The 18,600-nt window shown below is 45.3% G+C and overlaps 2 protein-coding genes across 5 annotated transcripts in view; one reads left to right on the forward strand and one right to left on the reverse strand.

Annotated features, from left to right (window-relative positions):
• FGL2 (fibrinogen like 2) overlaps positions 1 to 1,794 on the forward strand; it is a 29,841-nt gene extending 28,047 nt beyond the window's left edge. Inside the window, exon 3 of the mRNA XM_088468935.1 lies at positions 258 to 1,794. Within this exon, the coding sequence (XP_088325061.1) occupies positions 258 to 964 (707 nt within the window). The 3' untranslated portion in view covers positions 965 to 1,794. The remainder of the gene's footprint in view (positions 1 to 257) is intronic.
• Positions 1 to 18,600, reverse strand: part of CCDC146 (coiled-coil domain containing 146) — a 180,058-nt gene that overhangs the window by 154,548 nt on the left and 6,910 nt on the right. The window lies entirely within an intron of this gene.

Genomic DNA, 18,600 nt, shown 5'->3' on the forward strand with positions numbered 1-18,600 from the left:
AAAGAATGAACTGTACTGGGTAATGTGTAATTTATCATTTATATTCCATCCATATGCAAACAAGAAAATAAAGAAGTATGCATTATAAATAGTCAATAAAAACAGACCTACAAAAATATTTGTTGAAATAGATCCAATACTAATTATTATTTCCTAACATAAATAATGACCTAGAGCAAAGATGTGTTAAGGTTGGGGTTCATTTGGTGAGTAGTGGTGCTTCCATTAGACTGCTAAATAGGTTTCTTTCGTTCTAGGCATCCAACTTCTCTACAGAGATTGCTCTGACTACTACAAATGGGGTAAAAGACTTAATGGTATCTACCAAGTCATGCCAGATCCTAAAAACAAGACATTTGGAGTATACTGTGACATGGAATCTATGGGCGGAGGATGGACACTGGTGCAGTCCCGTAAAGATGGCAGCATAAGCTTCAACCGGACATGGAATGAATACAAAAATGGTTTTGGTAATCTTAGTGGAGAGTTCTGGCTGGGAAATGATAAAATACATCTCTTGTCCAAAAGCAACAATATGATGTTAAGAATTGAACTTGAAGATTTTAAGGGAGCTAAGGAATACGCCATGTACGACAAGTTCTATGTAGCCAATGAATACCTGAAATACAGATTGTCTATCAATGGATATAGTGGCACAGCTGGGGATGCACTCCAATATAGCAAGAAATACAACCATGACCAGAAATTCTTTACTACCCCTGACAAAGACAATGATAGATATCCATCTGGGAATTGTGGAGCTTACTATAGCTCTGGATGGTGGTTTGATGCATGTATGTCTGCAAATCTTAATGGCAAATACTATGAGAAAGATTACAAGGGGATTCGCAATGGGATTTTTTGGGGTACATGGAAAGGAGTTTCCGAGGAGCAAATCAACAGTTTCAGGCAAACGTTTAAGTCTGTCAAAATGATGATAAGACCAAAAGACTTTTCACCCTAAATCAAATTTGGCTACATATGATTTGAGATGATGTAAAAAGATTTAATACATGCGTTTGTGAATTTTCTTGAGTAATAACTGATCTCCACTTACTGTAGCCTGCAACACACAAAGGGTAACTTATGGGACACAAATTTGTAAAACTGCAGATTCGGGAAGTCAGACACTTACTTTGCATAATGTGCTGTTTTACAGGGATTAACAGCATCAGCAGTGGTGCAAATCTTAGAGAGATGAGAGAAGTTGGGTGTAATGATGTCCCTTGCTAAGTGTGACCTAAGCCGGGGTCAGATCTGATCTTGGGGGCCCGTTCCAGCAACGGAGGAGAAATGCCCACTTCCTCACCACACTTTGTGGTGGCACACTTAGTATTTTTAGTTCAAGTTTTAATGAGCAGCTGTGTCCATACCCCATATTTGGCCATTCCCCCCCTCAAACACCCAGGCTACCATATGCGTCCGTGATCCTGGACCTAGGCAGATTACAGTTTACTGGTCAGGACTGAGAAAGAGCGGAGTAGAGGTTGCACAGTCTTGTCCTGGACTGAATTCTCTACCAGCCCTGAGATCAGTTCTTATTCCTATAATGGGATGCACTTTGAACCTTCCAGTTATATTCCTGCAGGTAGGTACAATTCCAGGTGCACTTAGACCAATGTAATAAAACATTTATACACACTAAAGTGACACATCTATCAAATATATTCCAAACCTTCTCTCATTCTCGAGTAACTTGATGAGGTTTAACCAAACAATATTTAAGAAGATTAATTGAAATGCTTAAATTGATAAAAAAGATGGTCCTAAAGTGGATGTAGATTGGATGTAGCTAGGAGCAATGTGCACCTAGCTTTGTACCAAGTGACATTCCACTTGGTACAAAGCTAGGTGCACATTGCTCCTAGCACATGTCAAAGGGCACATAGGCTCACTTGTACAAGTAAAGGAGCATGGCAATTCATCATAATTTATAGTTTATAAACGATCATTAGTGCAGGGAATTAACACCATTTATGTTTGCCATATAGTCTGAGATTACTAGTTAGTTATACTATAACCAATATTCTACCAAACAATAATCTATGTAAAATATTATTGTGCAACATTAGAACTATCTTAAATTGTTTCTCACAGTAGTACTTCAACGTTATTTATAATAGCAGACCCACATTAATGTCTTCATACATTCAGATGACATGTCCTCCTGCAATAATAACTAAAAACACTGTACATTGACACGTTTCAGGCCTCCTTTTGTGTATTTCATAAGCCCTACTGCATATATAATCTAGTAAGGTTATCCTCTGCCCCATTACTGTGCTTGAATAAGACAACACTTAGCAGGATTGTACTGTACATTGAATACAGATGTATCTACAGAGCTGTTTTGTGTCATATCCAAGTACAACAAAAAAACATCTCTGACTTGTCGAAAAGCATAGAACATGCCAATGAATAGTCTCTAGAATGAACGGAGCTGTTGCTGAATCCTGTTAAGGTAGGTTTGGACGATGATCATTTTATTATTGTGGGGATATTTTTCTTAAGAAATGTATAACCATAACAATATATCACAATTACTATCCATTTAGTACCAGGTCTTCAGTCAAAATTGGTGTTTAATACGCAGAACTGTCAAGAAGTGTATGCCTATGTGTTTGAACCATCTGGGGATGTTTTTACTCCTGCCTCAAAAAGGTCACTAAAATATTGGCACACAATGCTTAACAGTTTGTGGCTTAAAGTCTCATTATCGATTGAAGACCTGTGAGTGTTAGAATTTATAAATATTTGTAATTCACTTTTCAGTTTGAAATTTGTGGCTGACAAATGCATTAAAGTGGGTTAGTGTAACAGAGGAATAACATGTGGCAGACCCTTGCCAAAGTGATCACTTCAACTCTAACATATAGAAGGGACGGCTGCTATCAGAGCCTCTGTCCCTGCATGTGTTTTTTTTTTAATACATTCAGGTAATCCTTAATTTCTAAAAAAAAAAAAAAAGTGGCAAAAAGAAATTATAATTATCAGGTCTAGAACCCATGCTCCAATGTCAAATTTATTTGTTATTTAAAAAAAAAAAAAACAACAGTAGCCATCTGTGCCGTGTAAAATTATCATCATTGTTGTATATTTATATTATGCCACCAATTATGCAAAGATTTACAGAGCTTACACACACAGGGAGAACATACAAACTAAACACAGATATGGTCCAGGTCGCAAATTGAGCTCTAACCCCAGTCCAATATGCCAATGATACTTACCACAGTGCTACCTGTTGTAATTAAGTTTAATGTTCCTCACTTGCACAATTAATGTAGGTAGAGGTAAAGTGGTGTGGAAGGGAGGACTACATTAGAAAATACTTTTCTTTAGTAATTACCTTTAGATTGCTTGGCACAGATGTTTCTTATATGTCTTGTCCACATCAAGACATTCATGGTCACATTAATATACTATTAATTATTTTATATGAGAGTGATTGTAAGTATAAGGTTTTTCTGTTGATGCATTCATATCTGTACTACAAGTCGGAAACAGCTGTTACTGAAACATAGCTTTAATCATTACTGTTGTAAAGGAGGTTGTGATATAGAAACCGAAGTGTAATTTGTTAAATTCATGATGCATAGCACTTTTACTTTGTATTTGTCAGCTGCAGGTGCACATACTCATGTAAGTATGAAGACATTCTCCTTTTTCAAATGTTTATAAAAGGGAATTTCTTGTGTATGTATATATTATTGTCTACAGAATTGCTCTAATATATACTCAATAAATAAAAACATATTTTGCCATTTTGTTTTGGGGAGTACTAACAAAACTGCACACATTACAGTTTTTCTTAAAAAAAAAAAAAAAAGTTTTATTTTAAATTAGTAAGAGATTTTTCACTTCCTATTCTGGAATGCCAGAAATTTACTTCAAAGAAGGACTTTTCCATTTAAGGGCTTAAAGTTCATCTTGTAAAATATTAATATAAACATCTGTGCCACTGTATACTAAAAGCTGCTATTGTATAAAACATCTTCATAGCGGTGGTTTTAGGTCACAAAAACAATGTCTAGAATTTAGAGATGTTTTACAGTCATAAAATGGAATAGTAATTTCTTCTTCAGGGTCCATAGGCTCCACAGGGAGATCTTGGGGTTTAGGTGATGGCAAGGACATCCGGCACCACGCAGTTATTTTTTCTCTCCCAGGATGCACCGGGCCTCTCCCTATACCTCACCCCTGGACCAGAGGCACCTCAGTTTCGTTTGGTGCCCAGCCGGAGTCGGGTCACTGTAGTACAATAGGGCTGTGTGTCAGCCCCTGAAGAGTTCTAAAGTTTTTTCTACTAGCGGACAGAGCAGACAGTCCAGTGGGACGTCTGCGTTGCCGCTCCTTCACCCCGCCAGCGCAGAGATGCCGGTACTGATCCGGGAATTGCGGCAGGAGCCCAGGGTCTGTGCTAGCCAGACCCTGTGGGACTCCCAGGACTGCAGCCGGATCCACGGTGAGGCAGGTAAGTCACGGATCACTGCTTGCGGTGATCCGCTTGTTGCAGTCCATTCCCCCCAGATCTCTGGGGACGGACCAGGGGATGACAGTGGTGGAGTCAGGCATGGAAACCTGCGCTTCCACTTAGACCAACTGGGGGACAATCTCTGGGGCGCAATATACCAGAAAATTGCGCTTTCAGCACCCCGAGGGTTAAATGCCGGACAGGGGAGGCAGCCTTCCCTGTTTACAGCCGAATCCTCCCCTCTGCACAGCGTGCCATTCCACTGCGGTCTGGCTGAGCTGCAGCAGCACTCCTCACACAGGAACGCCCCTTCTGAGGTCGCTGATGGCCATTTTCTCCTGGCTAAGTCGCAGATCTGTCAGGGAACGCGGAGCCTGAGTCCCCATACATACCTCTCCTCCTGGTCAGTCATGTACTGGGGATGCAGTCAGGAAGCAGATGGTCGAAATGCCGACCGCCGGCTTCCCGACTGTCATAACCCGGCAAAGCATTAACAGGCGTCGAAATCCCTATGCCTGTCATTAGCCATACGCCAGAAGCCCGATGCCCAGCATACCGAACAAAGGTAAGCTAGGCGCGGACAGCCGCAGGGGGGAAGGGTGGGGGGAGGGTTAGGTTTTAGGGCCCCCAGGGGGACTTAGAGTTAAGCCCCCCCACGGGAGGGTTAGGTTTAGGCTAGGGGAAGGGGAGGTTAGGGTCAGGCACCCCCCGGGAGACTTAGGTTGCGGGGAAGGAGGGGTTAGGTTTAGGCACTGGGGAGGGAGGTTAGGGGGGGTAAGGTTAGTTAATACTTACCTTTAGAGCTGTCGGGATCTTCACTGGTGCCGGTCTTCCGGCGTCGGGATTTGAACTGCCGGACATACAGTAGGTCCGGCGGTATTTCATACCGATCCCATGTAGCGCTATATCCTACCAGACAACTAGTCTGGGTAGTTGATTGTAGTGCCATTGTGCAGGTGTAATTTCTGCATTGTATGTGACTTTATGCTAGCGCTGTCTGTCTGTATTTCTACTCATCCTGTCAGACAATATAACTATACCATTTCTTTTTCTGAGCCCTTACAATACAAGTATTGTCTGGGTGGGTTTTTTTTACCTCACATTTAAAATATCTACATTTATTGTGTGATTTGTCACAAACAGTGTGTCACAACTCTCGGGTAGATTATGGATGCGGCCCATATTTATGGAATTGACGTGACCTATTCCTGAGGCGCGGAGTCTAATGTGCCAGCGGTTTTCACCAGGGACCCTCGCAAGAAGGTATGGACTTGGCTGCGTCCGACACACAGGTCGCGGTCCCCAGGATAGGTTCTCCTATACGGGTGCTGGGAAACTCTGGATGGAGTGTAGGGAATATTCAGCGTAGTCGACAAGCCGGGTCAGGACCAAACAGACAATACGGTACCAGGGAGCAGACGAAAAGCAGGTCACAGAGAATAGCAGAGGTCAGAACCAGATATAAACGCAGTACCAAGGATCAGGCAAAATCTGAGTCACAGGCAAGCCAAAGGTCGGGAACATTTAGATAATATATACACTGGAATGGTGGAGTAAGGTAATGGAGTCTATACTCTGGCACTGGATCAGCCTCAATCAGCACAACCTACTTGCTGTGCCCATCCCATTAAATCTAAAGCAGAGCAGCGCGCATCCCAAAGGGAGCCTTGTCTGCCTGCACAGAGCCACCAGGGAAGAGACAGGGGTGAGCCGCCAGGGGAGAGAGAGAGAGAGCGGAGGACACACTTCCCGCACTCCAGCGCTGCGGGATCCGGTAAGTGACAACAGGTGTCCGGCGCGCTGTGATACAGTGTACACTTCCCTCATTGCTATGTCTGAAAGTGGGTATGATGTGCACAACTCCGCGCCAGTCCTGCTGTCATAAAAATCATCTGCTGCAGGACTAGGTGAGGGGGACAGGGTTCCAGAGGGATTATGTGTGAGGTGTTATAATCCTCCAGGTCTTTCTGTGGTCCCAATCACTTCGCAGGAGTCCTCCATGGGCATGCTTTGCTCAGACATTGACAACCATGGCGGGGCAGTGGGCTGCACCCCCTGCGTTTCCCCAGATGGGGTTCGCAGCCTTCCCTGTTTACAGCCGAATCCTCCCCTCTGCACAGCGTGCCTTTCCACTGCGGTCTGGCTGAGCTGCAGCAGCACTCCTCACACAGGAACGCCCCTTCTGAGGTTGCTGCTTTCACACAGCAGGCAATTATGCCCTCACAGGGCCTGCCTTTACAGATTTCACCTATGCAGGTTCAGTTGTGCCTCCTCCACGGGTAGATACACTGTCTACTATGGTGCAGACCCTGGCAGATACCTCTGTTACCCTCCAGGCTATCCTGCAGGGGGATAAACCCCTTAGACCGGCCAAAAGGTCTATGCCGTCATCCCAATCTACACAATATAATGATGACACTGATACCAGGGAGATGGTAGAGGAAGAGAACTCCGAGCCCTCTCAGCATGAGGAGGAGTCTGTCAAAAATCAATATTCCAGCTCGGATATGTGCTGTCCGTTTGGCCCTAGTTATAGAGGAGGACAAACCGCCAGCTCCCCAGTCCAAACATGCGCTGTTAAAGGAAATACTGTAGAAATAGTCCTTAATTCCTTGATCTGATCAGCTCGTGAAGCACATGGAAGTAGCGTGGAAATCGCTTGGGAGGCGATTTCAGCCTCAGAGACGCCTGGTTTATGCCTATCCTCTTCCTGAGGAACATTGCACTAAATGGGAATCACCTCCTGCCATGGACTCTCAGGTGAAGCGCTTAATCAAAAGTGTTACTCTGCATATACCATCCATTTCATCCTTAAAAGGACACCACTAATAGGAAGGTAGAGGTGTGTTTAAAGTCAATGTATTCTCTTTCAGGGGGGGTCACCAGGCCAGCTATGGCTATCTCCAGGGTGGCCAAGGCTATGGAGTTCTGGCAGACTCCCTAGAGGAGTCTTTTCCGTCAGCTGCTACCACAGATCAAGTGGCTCTGGTGGGTAACCTCCATGATTCAGCAACATATATCAATGAGGCTGCTTTGGATGTCACCCCCTTATCCTCTAGGATTTCGGTTGCTGCAGTATCAACTCACCGTTCCTTATGGCTGCGCTCTTGGAGAGCGGATACAGACTCTAAGAAAGGATTAGAGTGTCTACCCTACAATGGTAAGATCTTGTTTGGTCCTGACCTGGACAAGATTGTGGATATGTTGGCAGTGTCTAAATCTGCGTGTCTGCCTTCAGCATCTACTTATTCAGGATCCCGGACCTCGTCCTTTCGGCCCCAAGGTAAGCCTAAGCGTCAGCCCTTTAATAGACAGTCTGCCCTCAAAAAGAATTCCAAGCCCAAGAAACAAGCCTGGAGTACCAGACGTCTGGTGGCCAATACCTATGCCAAGTCTTCAGCCTGATAGGCCGGGCCTCTCCTTGGGAGGCCAACTTCTTCAGTTCGCCCAGTGCTGGTGTCAGACCACCACAGACACTTGCGTAAGAGAAGTGGTCTCTCAAGGGTACTCCCTTGCCTTTCACAGAAGGCCTCCACAGCAATTCTTCTGCACAAGCCCTCTGTCAGACATAGACAAGGTATTACAAATCCAGAAAGCCTTGCAATCCTTGCTTCAAGAAGCAGTCGTCATCCCAGTATCGCTTCCTCAGAGAGGAACGGGTTATTACTCCAATCTCTTTCTGGTCCGGAAACCGAACGGATCATATTGGCCTATCCTCAATCTCAAGTCCCTGAACAGATTCCTCAGGGTACCTCAGTTCAGGATGGAAATCCTCCGCTCAATTATACTGGCTATGGAACCGGGGGATTTTATGGTCTCGCTGGATATTCAGGATGCATACCTACATATTCCAATTGCTACATCTCACCAGTGTTTCCTCCGTTTTGCTATACAGCAACAACATTTCCAGTTTCGGGCTCTGCTGTTTGGTAAACACCCGAGGAGCTGGGGGTTGTTGCCTTACCTGGACAACCTCTTATTGTTGGCAGGGTCTCCAGAAGTGCTTCACCACCATCTACAGCTGGCAATTTCTGTGTTTCAGATTCACGGGTGGTTGATCGATTGGGCAAAGTCCTCCTTGATTCCATCCCAGAGGATGCTCCATCTAGGAGCTCTGTTGGATTCCCAACAGCAGAGAATCTTCCAGACCGCAGAAAAGATCTCCACTTTGCAGATGCAAGTACGCAGATGTCTCCACAGTCGCCGAGTGTCAATCCACTCAGCAATGCAAGTACTGGGGTCCATGGTATCGACATTCGACATGGTGGAATATGCCCAGTTTCATACCAGGCCTCTGCAGAAATTGATCCTTTCCAGGTGGAAAAAGATTACCCCATTGGATAAAAGCACAAATGATGGTGCTCTCTCCTGAAGTGCGTCTGTCCCTTGCCTGGTGGCTGCAGTGGTGTCACCTCACCAAGGGGCGCCCCTTTTGGATTCCGTAATGACAGACGCCAGTCTCTGGAGTTGGGGTGCAGTGACAGGTCCACACTTATTTCAGGGGCGGTGGACAGCAGAGGAGTCAGCTCTACCAATCAACATATTGAAACTTCGGGAGGTCTTCAGGGCCCTACAGCAAGCCAGACTCATACTTCACAGAAAGCCCGTGCAAGTTCAGTCAGACAACACCACAACTGTGGCTTACGTCAACTATCAAGGAAGAACTGAAAGTCAGGCGGCAATGACAGAGGTGTCACGCACTCTGACATAGGCGGAAGGTCATCTCCAAGCCATATCAGCAGTGTTCATTCCAGGAGTTCTCAATTGGGAAGCGGACTTCCTCAACCGTCACGACGTGCATCCAGGGGTATGGTCTCTTCACCAAGAAGTGTTTCAGCTCCTAGTGGACAAGTGGGGCCTTCCAGACATGGACCTCATGGCCTCCCGACACAATCGCAAACTGCCAGTGTACTGGTCCAGAACAAGAGATGCAGAGGCAGTTCTGTCAGTAGAGTGGACCTTCCAGTTTGCGTACCTGTTCCCTCCATTCACCCTGCTTCCTCGAGTAATTCAGAGGCTCAAACAAGAAGTAGACAGAATCATGCTGGTAGCTCCAGCATGGCCCAGACGGCACTGGTACTCAGATCTTCGGAGTCTCTCCATCGACACTTTGTTGCTGTTGCCTCAACGTCCAGACCTGTTGTCTCAGGGTCCTTGCCTTCACCCGGACCTGGGTCTTTGACGGCGTGGCTCTTGAGATGTCCCTCTTAAGGTGTAAGGGTTTTTCTAGCTCTGTTGTTGATACTATGATCACAGTGCAGAAACCAGCCTCTGTCAGGGTTTACCACAGGGTGTGGCATACCTACTTCCAATGGGGTCATCCCAGAGGTTATGATCCCCAGACATTTCACATTTCCAGAGTATTGGCCTTCCTTCAAGCGGGCTTGGATCTTGGTCTCCGTTTAGCCTCACTGAAGGTGCATGTCTCAGCTCTGTCCGTATGGTTTCAGAGGAAGATTGCTCCGCTACCTGATATCTGGACCTTCCTCCAGGGTGTCCTCCAGATTCAGCCTCCCTTTGCCCCTCCTGTGGCTCCTTGGGATTTGGCTGTGGTGCTTTAGGGCCCTCCATTTGAACCCCTGGCTTCAGTGGATCTCAAATGGCTTATGGCTAAGACTGTTAGAAGAGTGTCAGACTTGGGGGCACTCTTTTGTTGCTCCCCATTTCTGATATTTCATCAGGACAGGACGGTGCTTCGGACTCGCCCTGGGTTCCTTCCCAGGATGGTTTCCAGTTTCCACATTAATGAGGAAATTGTTGTGCCAGCCTTTCAGTCTCTGGACCTCTTAGTGGGTGAGGCCTCCTTTAGATGTGGTGCGGGCCCTCAAACTTTATGTGGACATACCAGTTACCTTCGGAAGTCAGACTCCTTGTTTGTCCTTTACGGATTTCACAAGAAGGGATGGCCAGCCAATAAGCAGACTTTGGCTAGATGGCTGCGCTTGATGATCTCTGAGGCTTACACTCAGAAGGGCCTTCCTGTTCACCCTCTGTTACCGCTCATTCTACTCAGTCTGTGGGTCCCTCTTGGGCAGCTCGCCGAGGGACCTCGGCTGTCCAGCTTTGTAAGGCTGCCACGTGGTCTTCAGTCCAGACCTTTTTGAGGTTCTTTGCCTCTCAGGATGCTTCCTTTGGGCGTCAGATTCTCCTTTCAGCACAGGAGCATCCCCACCCCTAAAAGGACTGCTTTGAGAGATATGGTATCAACTTACCTTTGTGTTATCTCTCATTCTTCGAAGTCCACAGGGTTCACAGGGCATCCACCCTGACGCACCTGGCTTCAGATGGGCTTTGCTCTGGTCACCGGTTTTCCGTCTCCTTCTATGTGAGAATGTTATTCTTGTGTGTTCCAGACTTTCTTCTATCAATTTTATGTTACCTTCGGCCTCTGGCTTGTTACGAACTGAGGTGCCTCTGGCCCGGGGGCGGGGTATAGGGAGAGGCCTGGTGCATCCTGGGAGAGAAAAACTAACTGCGTGGTGCCCGGATGTCCTTGCCATCACCTAAACCCCAAGGTCTCCCTGTGAACCCTATGGATTTCAAAGAAAGAGATAACAAAGGTAAGTTCTTACCATATCTCTCATTATTTATTTATAGAACAGCAGTTTAGAGATTAAAACAGAGAAAAACAATATAATTGGATAGACTCGTAGTCCCAATAAATAGGGTTGCTTTAAGCTATAGGGAACTGGAATAAGATTCTTCTTTTCCTACTCATTCAGAGGAGTGCATGCAATGCTTATCATACCCATACGGCGTTATGTGCGCCAAAATGCAATTTTACCATTTAAGAAATTAAGGACTACTGTAGAGTTGGGTATTGTACACATTAGTTCAATATAATGAAGCAACATCAAAACATGTTCTCAATAACTCAACATGTTTACAATTGTAGAATAACGTTAAGCAGAAGTGCTCCAAAATATTTACATATACGTTGTTTTGAGGAATTGCAAAACTTCTAATCATGCTTGCTGACTTTGCTGTCTCCTCCAGCTAGATAGGCACAGAGAGGGCGTTGCAGTTGGAAAAGTGGGCTGTGTATGCACGATCGTGTCATCATTGCCTCGCCCCCCGCTATACAGTGTCAAGAAAACAGGCATTGTATAGTGGGGCGGGGCTATGATGATTCTTTGTAAGTGGGTGGCCGTGGGGGGGGGGGGGGGGGAATGTTTATTGCAGATGGACAGAGAAGTGTGCAGGGAGCGCCACCCATTCTGGGAGAGTAGGTAAGCATACTTGTCTCCTGAAGGCAGTAATGCTTGTCAAGTGCCATTCAGTGAGACAATATAAAATGAGCGCATCATACGAAATATAAATATATAACAATTGGTAATTGACCGTTCATCAAAAGTACTGATTACTATGGTGTAAATTATCATGAATAATTGATCACAGCATCCCTTCATAGTCAGGAGAGCCTGGGGGCAGCCCAGTATCTCTGGGAGTAGTGGGCACGCCCCCAGAGTGATGAAATCAGAGACATGTCACGTCCTTTTCCCACAAGGCCATACCCCCTTTTTGAAACCAGGCACATGTTGGGAGGTATCCTTGAGGGTGCTCAAGCTTTGGCGCAAAATATGTACTGATGAGGATGATTGACAGCCACTTCTGATTGTCTGACTGTAACATTATCCCTCCCACTGATGATATTCATATTATTAGTATGGCAGCTGCAAACTATTGAAATCATTTTGTAAATATTTACATTCGGTTCATGAAAGCAAATTCTGATTTGTTTTGTGCAAGATTTAAATGTATTTTACATGATATATGCAGCTTATTATTTATTAATCGATATGCCCACTCATCTACATACTGTGCTATGTATCTGCTAATTTATTAATACACTATATGAATTGTGTACTGTGACTTTAGCATTTACTGCTACAGTACCACTGTCAAGCCACATATTTTTTTTTGTAAGCCAGGCATATATACTACTTCTTTCCTGGCCTCCACCAGGAACAGTGCCTTGCAAAAGTATTCATCCCCTTGGCTTTTTACCTTTTTTGTTACATTACAGCCTGTAATTGATTCATTTTTTTATATGAATTTTATGTGATGGATCTGCACAAAATAGTCTAATTTGGTGAAGTGAAATGAGAAAAAAATAAAATAAAATATATATATCTCTTTATAAATAAAATTCTGAAAATTGGCATGTGCGTATGTAATCACCCCCTTTGCTATGAAGCCCCTCAAAAGTTCTGGTGCAACCAATTACCTTCCGTAGTCACATAATTAGTGAAATGAAGTCCACCTGTGTGAAATCTAAGTGGCGCATGATCTGTCAGTATAAACACACTTTTTCTGAAAGGCCCCAGAGGCTGCAACACCACTAAGCAAAAGGCATCACACCATGAAGACCAAGGAGCTCTCCGAACAAGTAAGGGACAAAGTTGGTGAGAAGTACAATTCTGGGTTGGGTTATAAAAAAAATTGCAAATTTTTGATGATCCCCCGGAGCACCATCAAATCCATCATCATCAAATGGAAAGAACATGGTACCACAACAAACCTGCCAAGAGAGGGCCGCCCACCAAAACTCACAGACCGGGCAAGGAGGGCATTAATCAGAGAGGCAGCACAGAGACCAAAGGTGACCCTGAAGGAGCTGCATAGTTCCACAGCAGAGACTGGTGTATCTGTGCATGTGTAGCGTTCCCGCTAGGCTGTTTTAGCGGGGCGCGGCGCCCTGCCCTCCTTCTGGAGGGCAAAAAGCATCCTGCCCTCCAGGAGGAGGGCAGAAAGCGCCCTGCCCTCACAGCCTGCGGGAGCCGTTCTCACCCGCGGGACGCAGTGTCCCGCGGGTGGAGAAACATGCGGTAACCCTGTCACCGCTGGAGAATAGACGCCGGGCCCCCAAGAGTGATGAAAAGGGGACACGTCTTATAGACACGCCCCCTTTCCCGATGACCACGCCCCCTTCTCGGTTGCGCGCACACGGGCATGCCCTCTCTAGCTCCGGCGCCCTGCCTCCCGCCGGAGCTAGAGGGAACACTACATGTGACCACAATAAGCCGTACACTCCATAGAGCTGGCCTTTATGGAAGAGTGGCCAGAAAAAAAGCCATTACTTATACCCCTTTTAGACTGGAGCTAAAACCCGGGTTATTGCAGGGTTAACCCGGGCAGCTCCCTGGTGTAAAAGGGGAGAGGGTTGGATCGCCGGGTCTAGTGACCCGGCAATCCAACCCAGGTAAATAGCAGGGTTTAACACCTGCTGTGAGAACAGCGCACTCCGGGTCACGATGACCTGGAGTGCGCTGCTAGCCGGCAGATTGGTCCGACTTCAGTGGCGCTTGGAGATTACATCATCTCCAAGCGTCCACTTTCACGCCGGGAAAGCCGGGTCTATGCAGACCCGACTCCGGTGTGAGCGGCGCTGACTCTAGAATATCCCGAGTCGGCAACTGCTAAATTCCGGGTCTGATCCGGATAGGAACTCTGTTCCAACTCCGGGTCAGACCCGGAATTTTGGTGGAAAAGGGGTAATAGTGATAAAAATAAGAAGACACGATTTGAGTTTGCCAAAAGGCATGTGGGCGACTACCCAAATGTATGGAGGAAGGTGCTCTGGTCAGATGAGACTAAAATTTGACTTTTTGTCCACCAAGGAAAACGCTATGTCTGGTGCAAACTCAACACATCCCATCACCCCAAGAACACTATCCCCACAGTGAAACATGCTGGTGGATAGTGATCATGCTGTGGGGATGTTATTCAGCAGCAGGGATTGGGAAACTGATTTGAGTCAAGGGAGAGATGGATGGTGCTAAATACAGGGATATTCTTGAGCAAAACCTGTTTCACTCTGCCTGTGATTTGAGACTGGGACGGAGGTTCACCTTCCAGCAGGACAATGACCCGTAGCATACTGCTAAAGCAACACTCGAGTGGTTTAAGGGGAAACATTTAAATTTGTTAGAATGGCCTAGTCAAAGGCCAGATCTCAATCCAATTGAGAATCTGTGGTCAGACGTGATGATTGCTGTTCACAAGCGGAAACCTTCCAACATGAAGGAGCTGGAGCAGTTTTGTCTTGAGGAATGGGCAAAAACCCCAGGGGCAAGATGTGCAAGCTCATAGACACTTATCCAAAGCGACTTGCAGCTGTAATTGCCGCAAAAGGTGGCTCGACAAAGCACTGACTTTAGGGGAGTGATTAGTTATGCACGCTTAAGTTTTCTGTTATGTTGTCCTAAATGTTGCTTGATTCACAATATAAAAAAAAAAAAAAAAAACACACACACACACACACACACACACACACACACACACACAACTTCACAGTTGTAGACATGTACTGTGAATGAAATGATGCACACCTTCAAACAATCCATTTTAATTCCAGGTTGTGAGGCAACAATACATGAAAAATGCAAAGGGGGTGAATACTTTTGCAGGACACTGTACCATTGTTCATTCCTCGAGTTAAACTGGAGCAAATTAATTTCTTTATTAATTTATGTATACAGTACACACATATTCCCCAGCACTTTACATTCTCATCAGTCCCTGCCTCAGTGGACCTTACAATCTATAGTACACCAATTAACCTACAGGTATGTTTTTTGATTGTGGGATGAAACTGAAGTAAAGCCAAGCAATCACATTGAGAACATATCCTTGCAGAGCTGGACACATATACGTCTAGCCTAGCGAGAATTAGGTAGGTACATTTTGCTGCTATTCATTAGCTTTTTTAGCACATACAATAATTTATCTGGTAATGTATGAAACACAGTAATTCTGTACTACAAAATTGTGTGTGTGTGTGTGTGTGTGTGTGTGTGTGTGTGTGTGTGTGTGTGTGTGTGTGTGTGTGTGTGTGTAACACTGCCTATACTGTACTGTATAGTGTGTGTGTGTGTGCGGTGCACAAATTGACCTGGGGAGACATGAATTCAATTAGGTATCACCAGTTTAGAGCACTGCGTGCCTGGTGTTTTTCTTTCCCTATCATGTTCTGGGACAGCTGCTATCACTAAGGAGGTAGTAGAGATTACCAGAGTTGAAACAGAGATGAGAGATGGCAACAGCTATGACAGATTTACTCAATGGGACCAGTAGAGATAGTATGATGGTGTGATAACTACTGATCTATGATATGGGCAGATGGTTATGTGGGAGGTAGAGCAAAGAGACGATTAAACATCAAACACGCAGCCATCTCCAGCCTACTGCCGCCCGCATGCCATATTATTATTATTATTACCACCACCAGGTATCTATATAGCACACACATATTCCACAGCGCTTTACAGAGAGAATATTTGCCCATTCACATCAGTCCCTGCCCCAGTGGAGCTTACAATCTATATTCCCTACCACATGCTCACACACATACACACTAGGGTTAATTTTGTTGGGAGCCAATTAACCTACCAGTATATTTTTGGAGTGTGGGAGGAAACCGGAGTACCCGGAGGAAACCCACGCAAGCACAGGGAGAATATACAAACTCCACACAGTTAGGGCCATGGTGGTATTGAACCCATGACCTCAGTGCTGTGAGGCAGTAATGCTAACCATTACACCGTCTGTGCTGCCCCATAACTGTATCCATAATGCATACTGGTGTTACTATCAATATTATTTACATATAACATTTAGGTTGACATAACTGTACATTGCACTGTGAGATATCAGCACAAATCAGCTAACACACCCACAGAATAAACAATGTTTATATAATAAACAGGTCTTCCCAGCTAATAATTGACTGTTCTATACTAACAGTAAATTTGATACCAAAGTTGAGTAACACCACAAAGGCGGTTTATGATGTAAAGTAAGTAACATGATCAGCCCATTCAGATGTTACTTCTAGCAGTAATGTGCAGTCACGTTGAGCTGTAAGGATTATTCTTTACACGGAAAAAATGAATCTTACACAAAATCAAATATATTGCTGTCTGGTCCATTTATCAAGCTCTGAAAAGTGTAGCGTTTTTCTTTTCTTGGCATTTGTGATCAAAAAGTACCAGTTTGCCAAATTTCTAATTCATCAGTCTTTTCTAGGTATGCTGAGCCACACCTTCAAATGGTCCTAAATTAGTTGGGACAAATGACTGCCTAGGATGTCTAGAGGGATATTAAATGTAGAGTCACATTCATGCATTTTGCCCTTACTCAAGTAGTTATAACATGCATGCTCTATACCAGAGGTTTTCAACCGCTGTGCCGCGGGCGGTTGTGAGGTGTGCCGCAGCGCTAGAGCCGCCGGTCACATTAAAGAGCTGTGGCCCGGGCAGCGCTGCCACTGAGCTCCTCTGGGAGGCTCAGGGGCACGCCCGGGCCGTGACCTGCCTGAACGCGGCAACATGACATCACAGGTCACGCATGCCGCGTTGCCTGCCTGGCCTGCCTGCCCGCCCCAACTGAGTCTCAGCCAGTCCTTTCCTCCCGATCGCGGCCAGCCAGTCCTTCTCTCCTTCCAGCCTGCGACCAGGCAGTATTCCCACCTTCGCCAGCGGTTAGCCACCCCTTCACTAACTCCTGCCTGCGGCCAACCAGTACTACCCGCCCGCGACCAGCCACCCCTTCTCTCCCACCCGCCCGTGGCCAGCCATTATATCTCTCCCTCCAGCGGCCAGGAAGCCCTTTCCTCCTAGCCGCCCGCGACCAGCAAGCCACTGCTGACAGCTCTGCACCGTGGGAACCTGCAGCCGATGACAGACAGGTAAGTCTAAAAAAATTTACATTTATTTTTGATGTGGTAGCCAGTATGATTTGATTTTGTGGAGAGCAATGTGTTGTTTTTTTGTTTGTTTCTGTGGGGGTCCTTGTTATTTTTTTTTTCTGTGGTTGCCTATGTTATTTTTTTTCTGTGGGGGCCCATGTTATTTTTTTCTGTGGGGGCCTATGTTTTTTTTTTTTGTGGGGGTCTATGTTAATTTTTTTCTCTGGGGGCCTATGTTTTTTTTTTCTGTGGGGCCAATGTATGTGTGTGTTATATCTTTGGGGCCATTGTATGTGTGTTTTATTCCTGTGAAGGCCAATGCGTGTTTTTCTATGTGAGAGCCAATGTGTATGTTTTTGCATAGGTCGCGCACGCCGCATCGCCGGATGGTGTGCCTTGGCAATTTTAAAATCTTGCCTAGTGTGCCTCGAGGTGAAAAAGGTTGAAAATCACTGCTCTATACATTATTGAATCGAACACACTGTAGATACAGAGAATTAGATTTGTTATGACTTTACAGACATGGTGGGTTAAAAATGGTACCAACACTATAATGTGATATTTATTGCACTAATATTAGTTCAAAGTAGAATATAAAAACTATAGGATCATGGAATAGTGTAATTTGAATAAATGCATATTTGCATACCCCTCCCTCTAACATTTCCCCATCGTCATTTGGGACAATTTGTATGTGAAGCTACTTTACAAAAGTGCACACACAAAATCAGGGATGTGGTCACCAGGCATGGTGAGAGAGTGGTACAAGGGAGATACTTGTACTGTACCCCGATTTATTTAGGGGCCTGCTGATACAGTCTGGGAATCTCCAGTTCGTGGCAAGCAGTGTCATAATAAAGGGTGGGGCAAGCTACCAGACCACAGCTTGGGTGTTGTGGTCAATGCTGTTGACCAATGCATGATACCCTGGGGACAGCATGGGCACTGCCCCAGCCCATAATGCTCTTTCCATCTTACCAGCATGTAACAAAGTACAGATGGCTAATACGCAAGCAGTGCACCCAGGTGTTCCCAGCTCCTATCCTTTTGTGTTCCATCGGCGCTAGTGATGATTAGTGAGGAATAAGACATCTTGATGTCTCATCAACTGATACGATGAGGAACAGAAGCTGAAAAACCAGACTCTGCCCCAGCCAGACCATGGAGAAGAAAATAAAGACACAGAATAGGATAGGACGACCTTGAAGTGGAAGAGCATAGAAAGTGAAAATGAGAAGAGTAGCACAAAATCATTAAAAATATATATAAGTGGTTTAGAGTAGTGGGTGGCAGAAAACATTTTTTTTTATAGCACACTTTGTTTTATCTCTCTATTTATAACAGCAGAGTGAACAGACAGCATAATTAACACTGGAGTAGATTACCCAGGATGCAGTTGGCATCCCGTCAAATAACTTAAGTGTCTGCTTCCATATAA

Source organism: Taudactylus pleione, unplaced genomic scaffold, assembly GCF_031769625.1.
Source record: "Taudactylus pleione unplaced genomic scaffold, aTauple2 ptg000086l, whole genome shotgun sequence".
Lineage (NCBI taxonomy): Eukaryota > Metazoa > Chordata > Amphibia > Anura > Myobatrachidae > Taudactylus > Taudactylus pleione.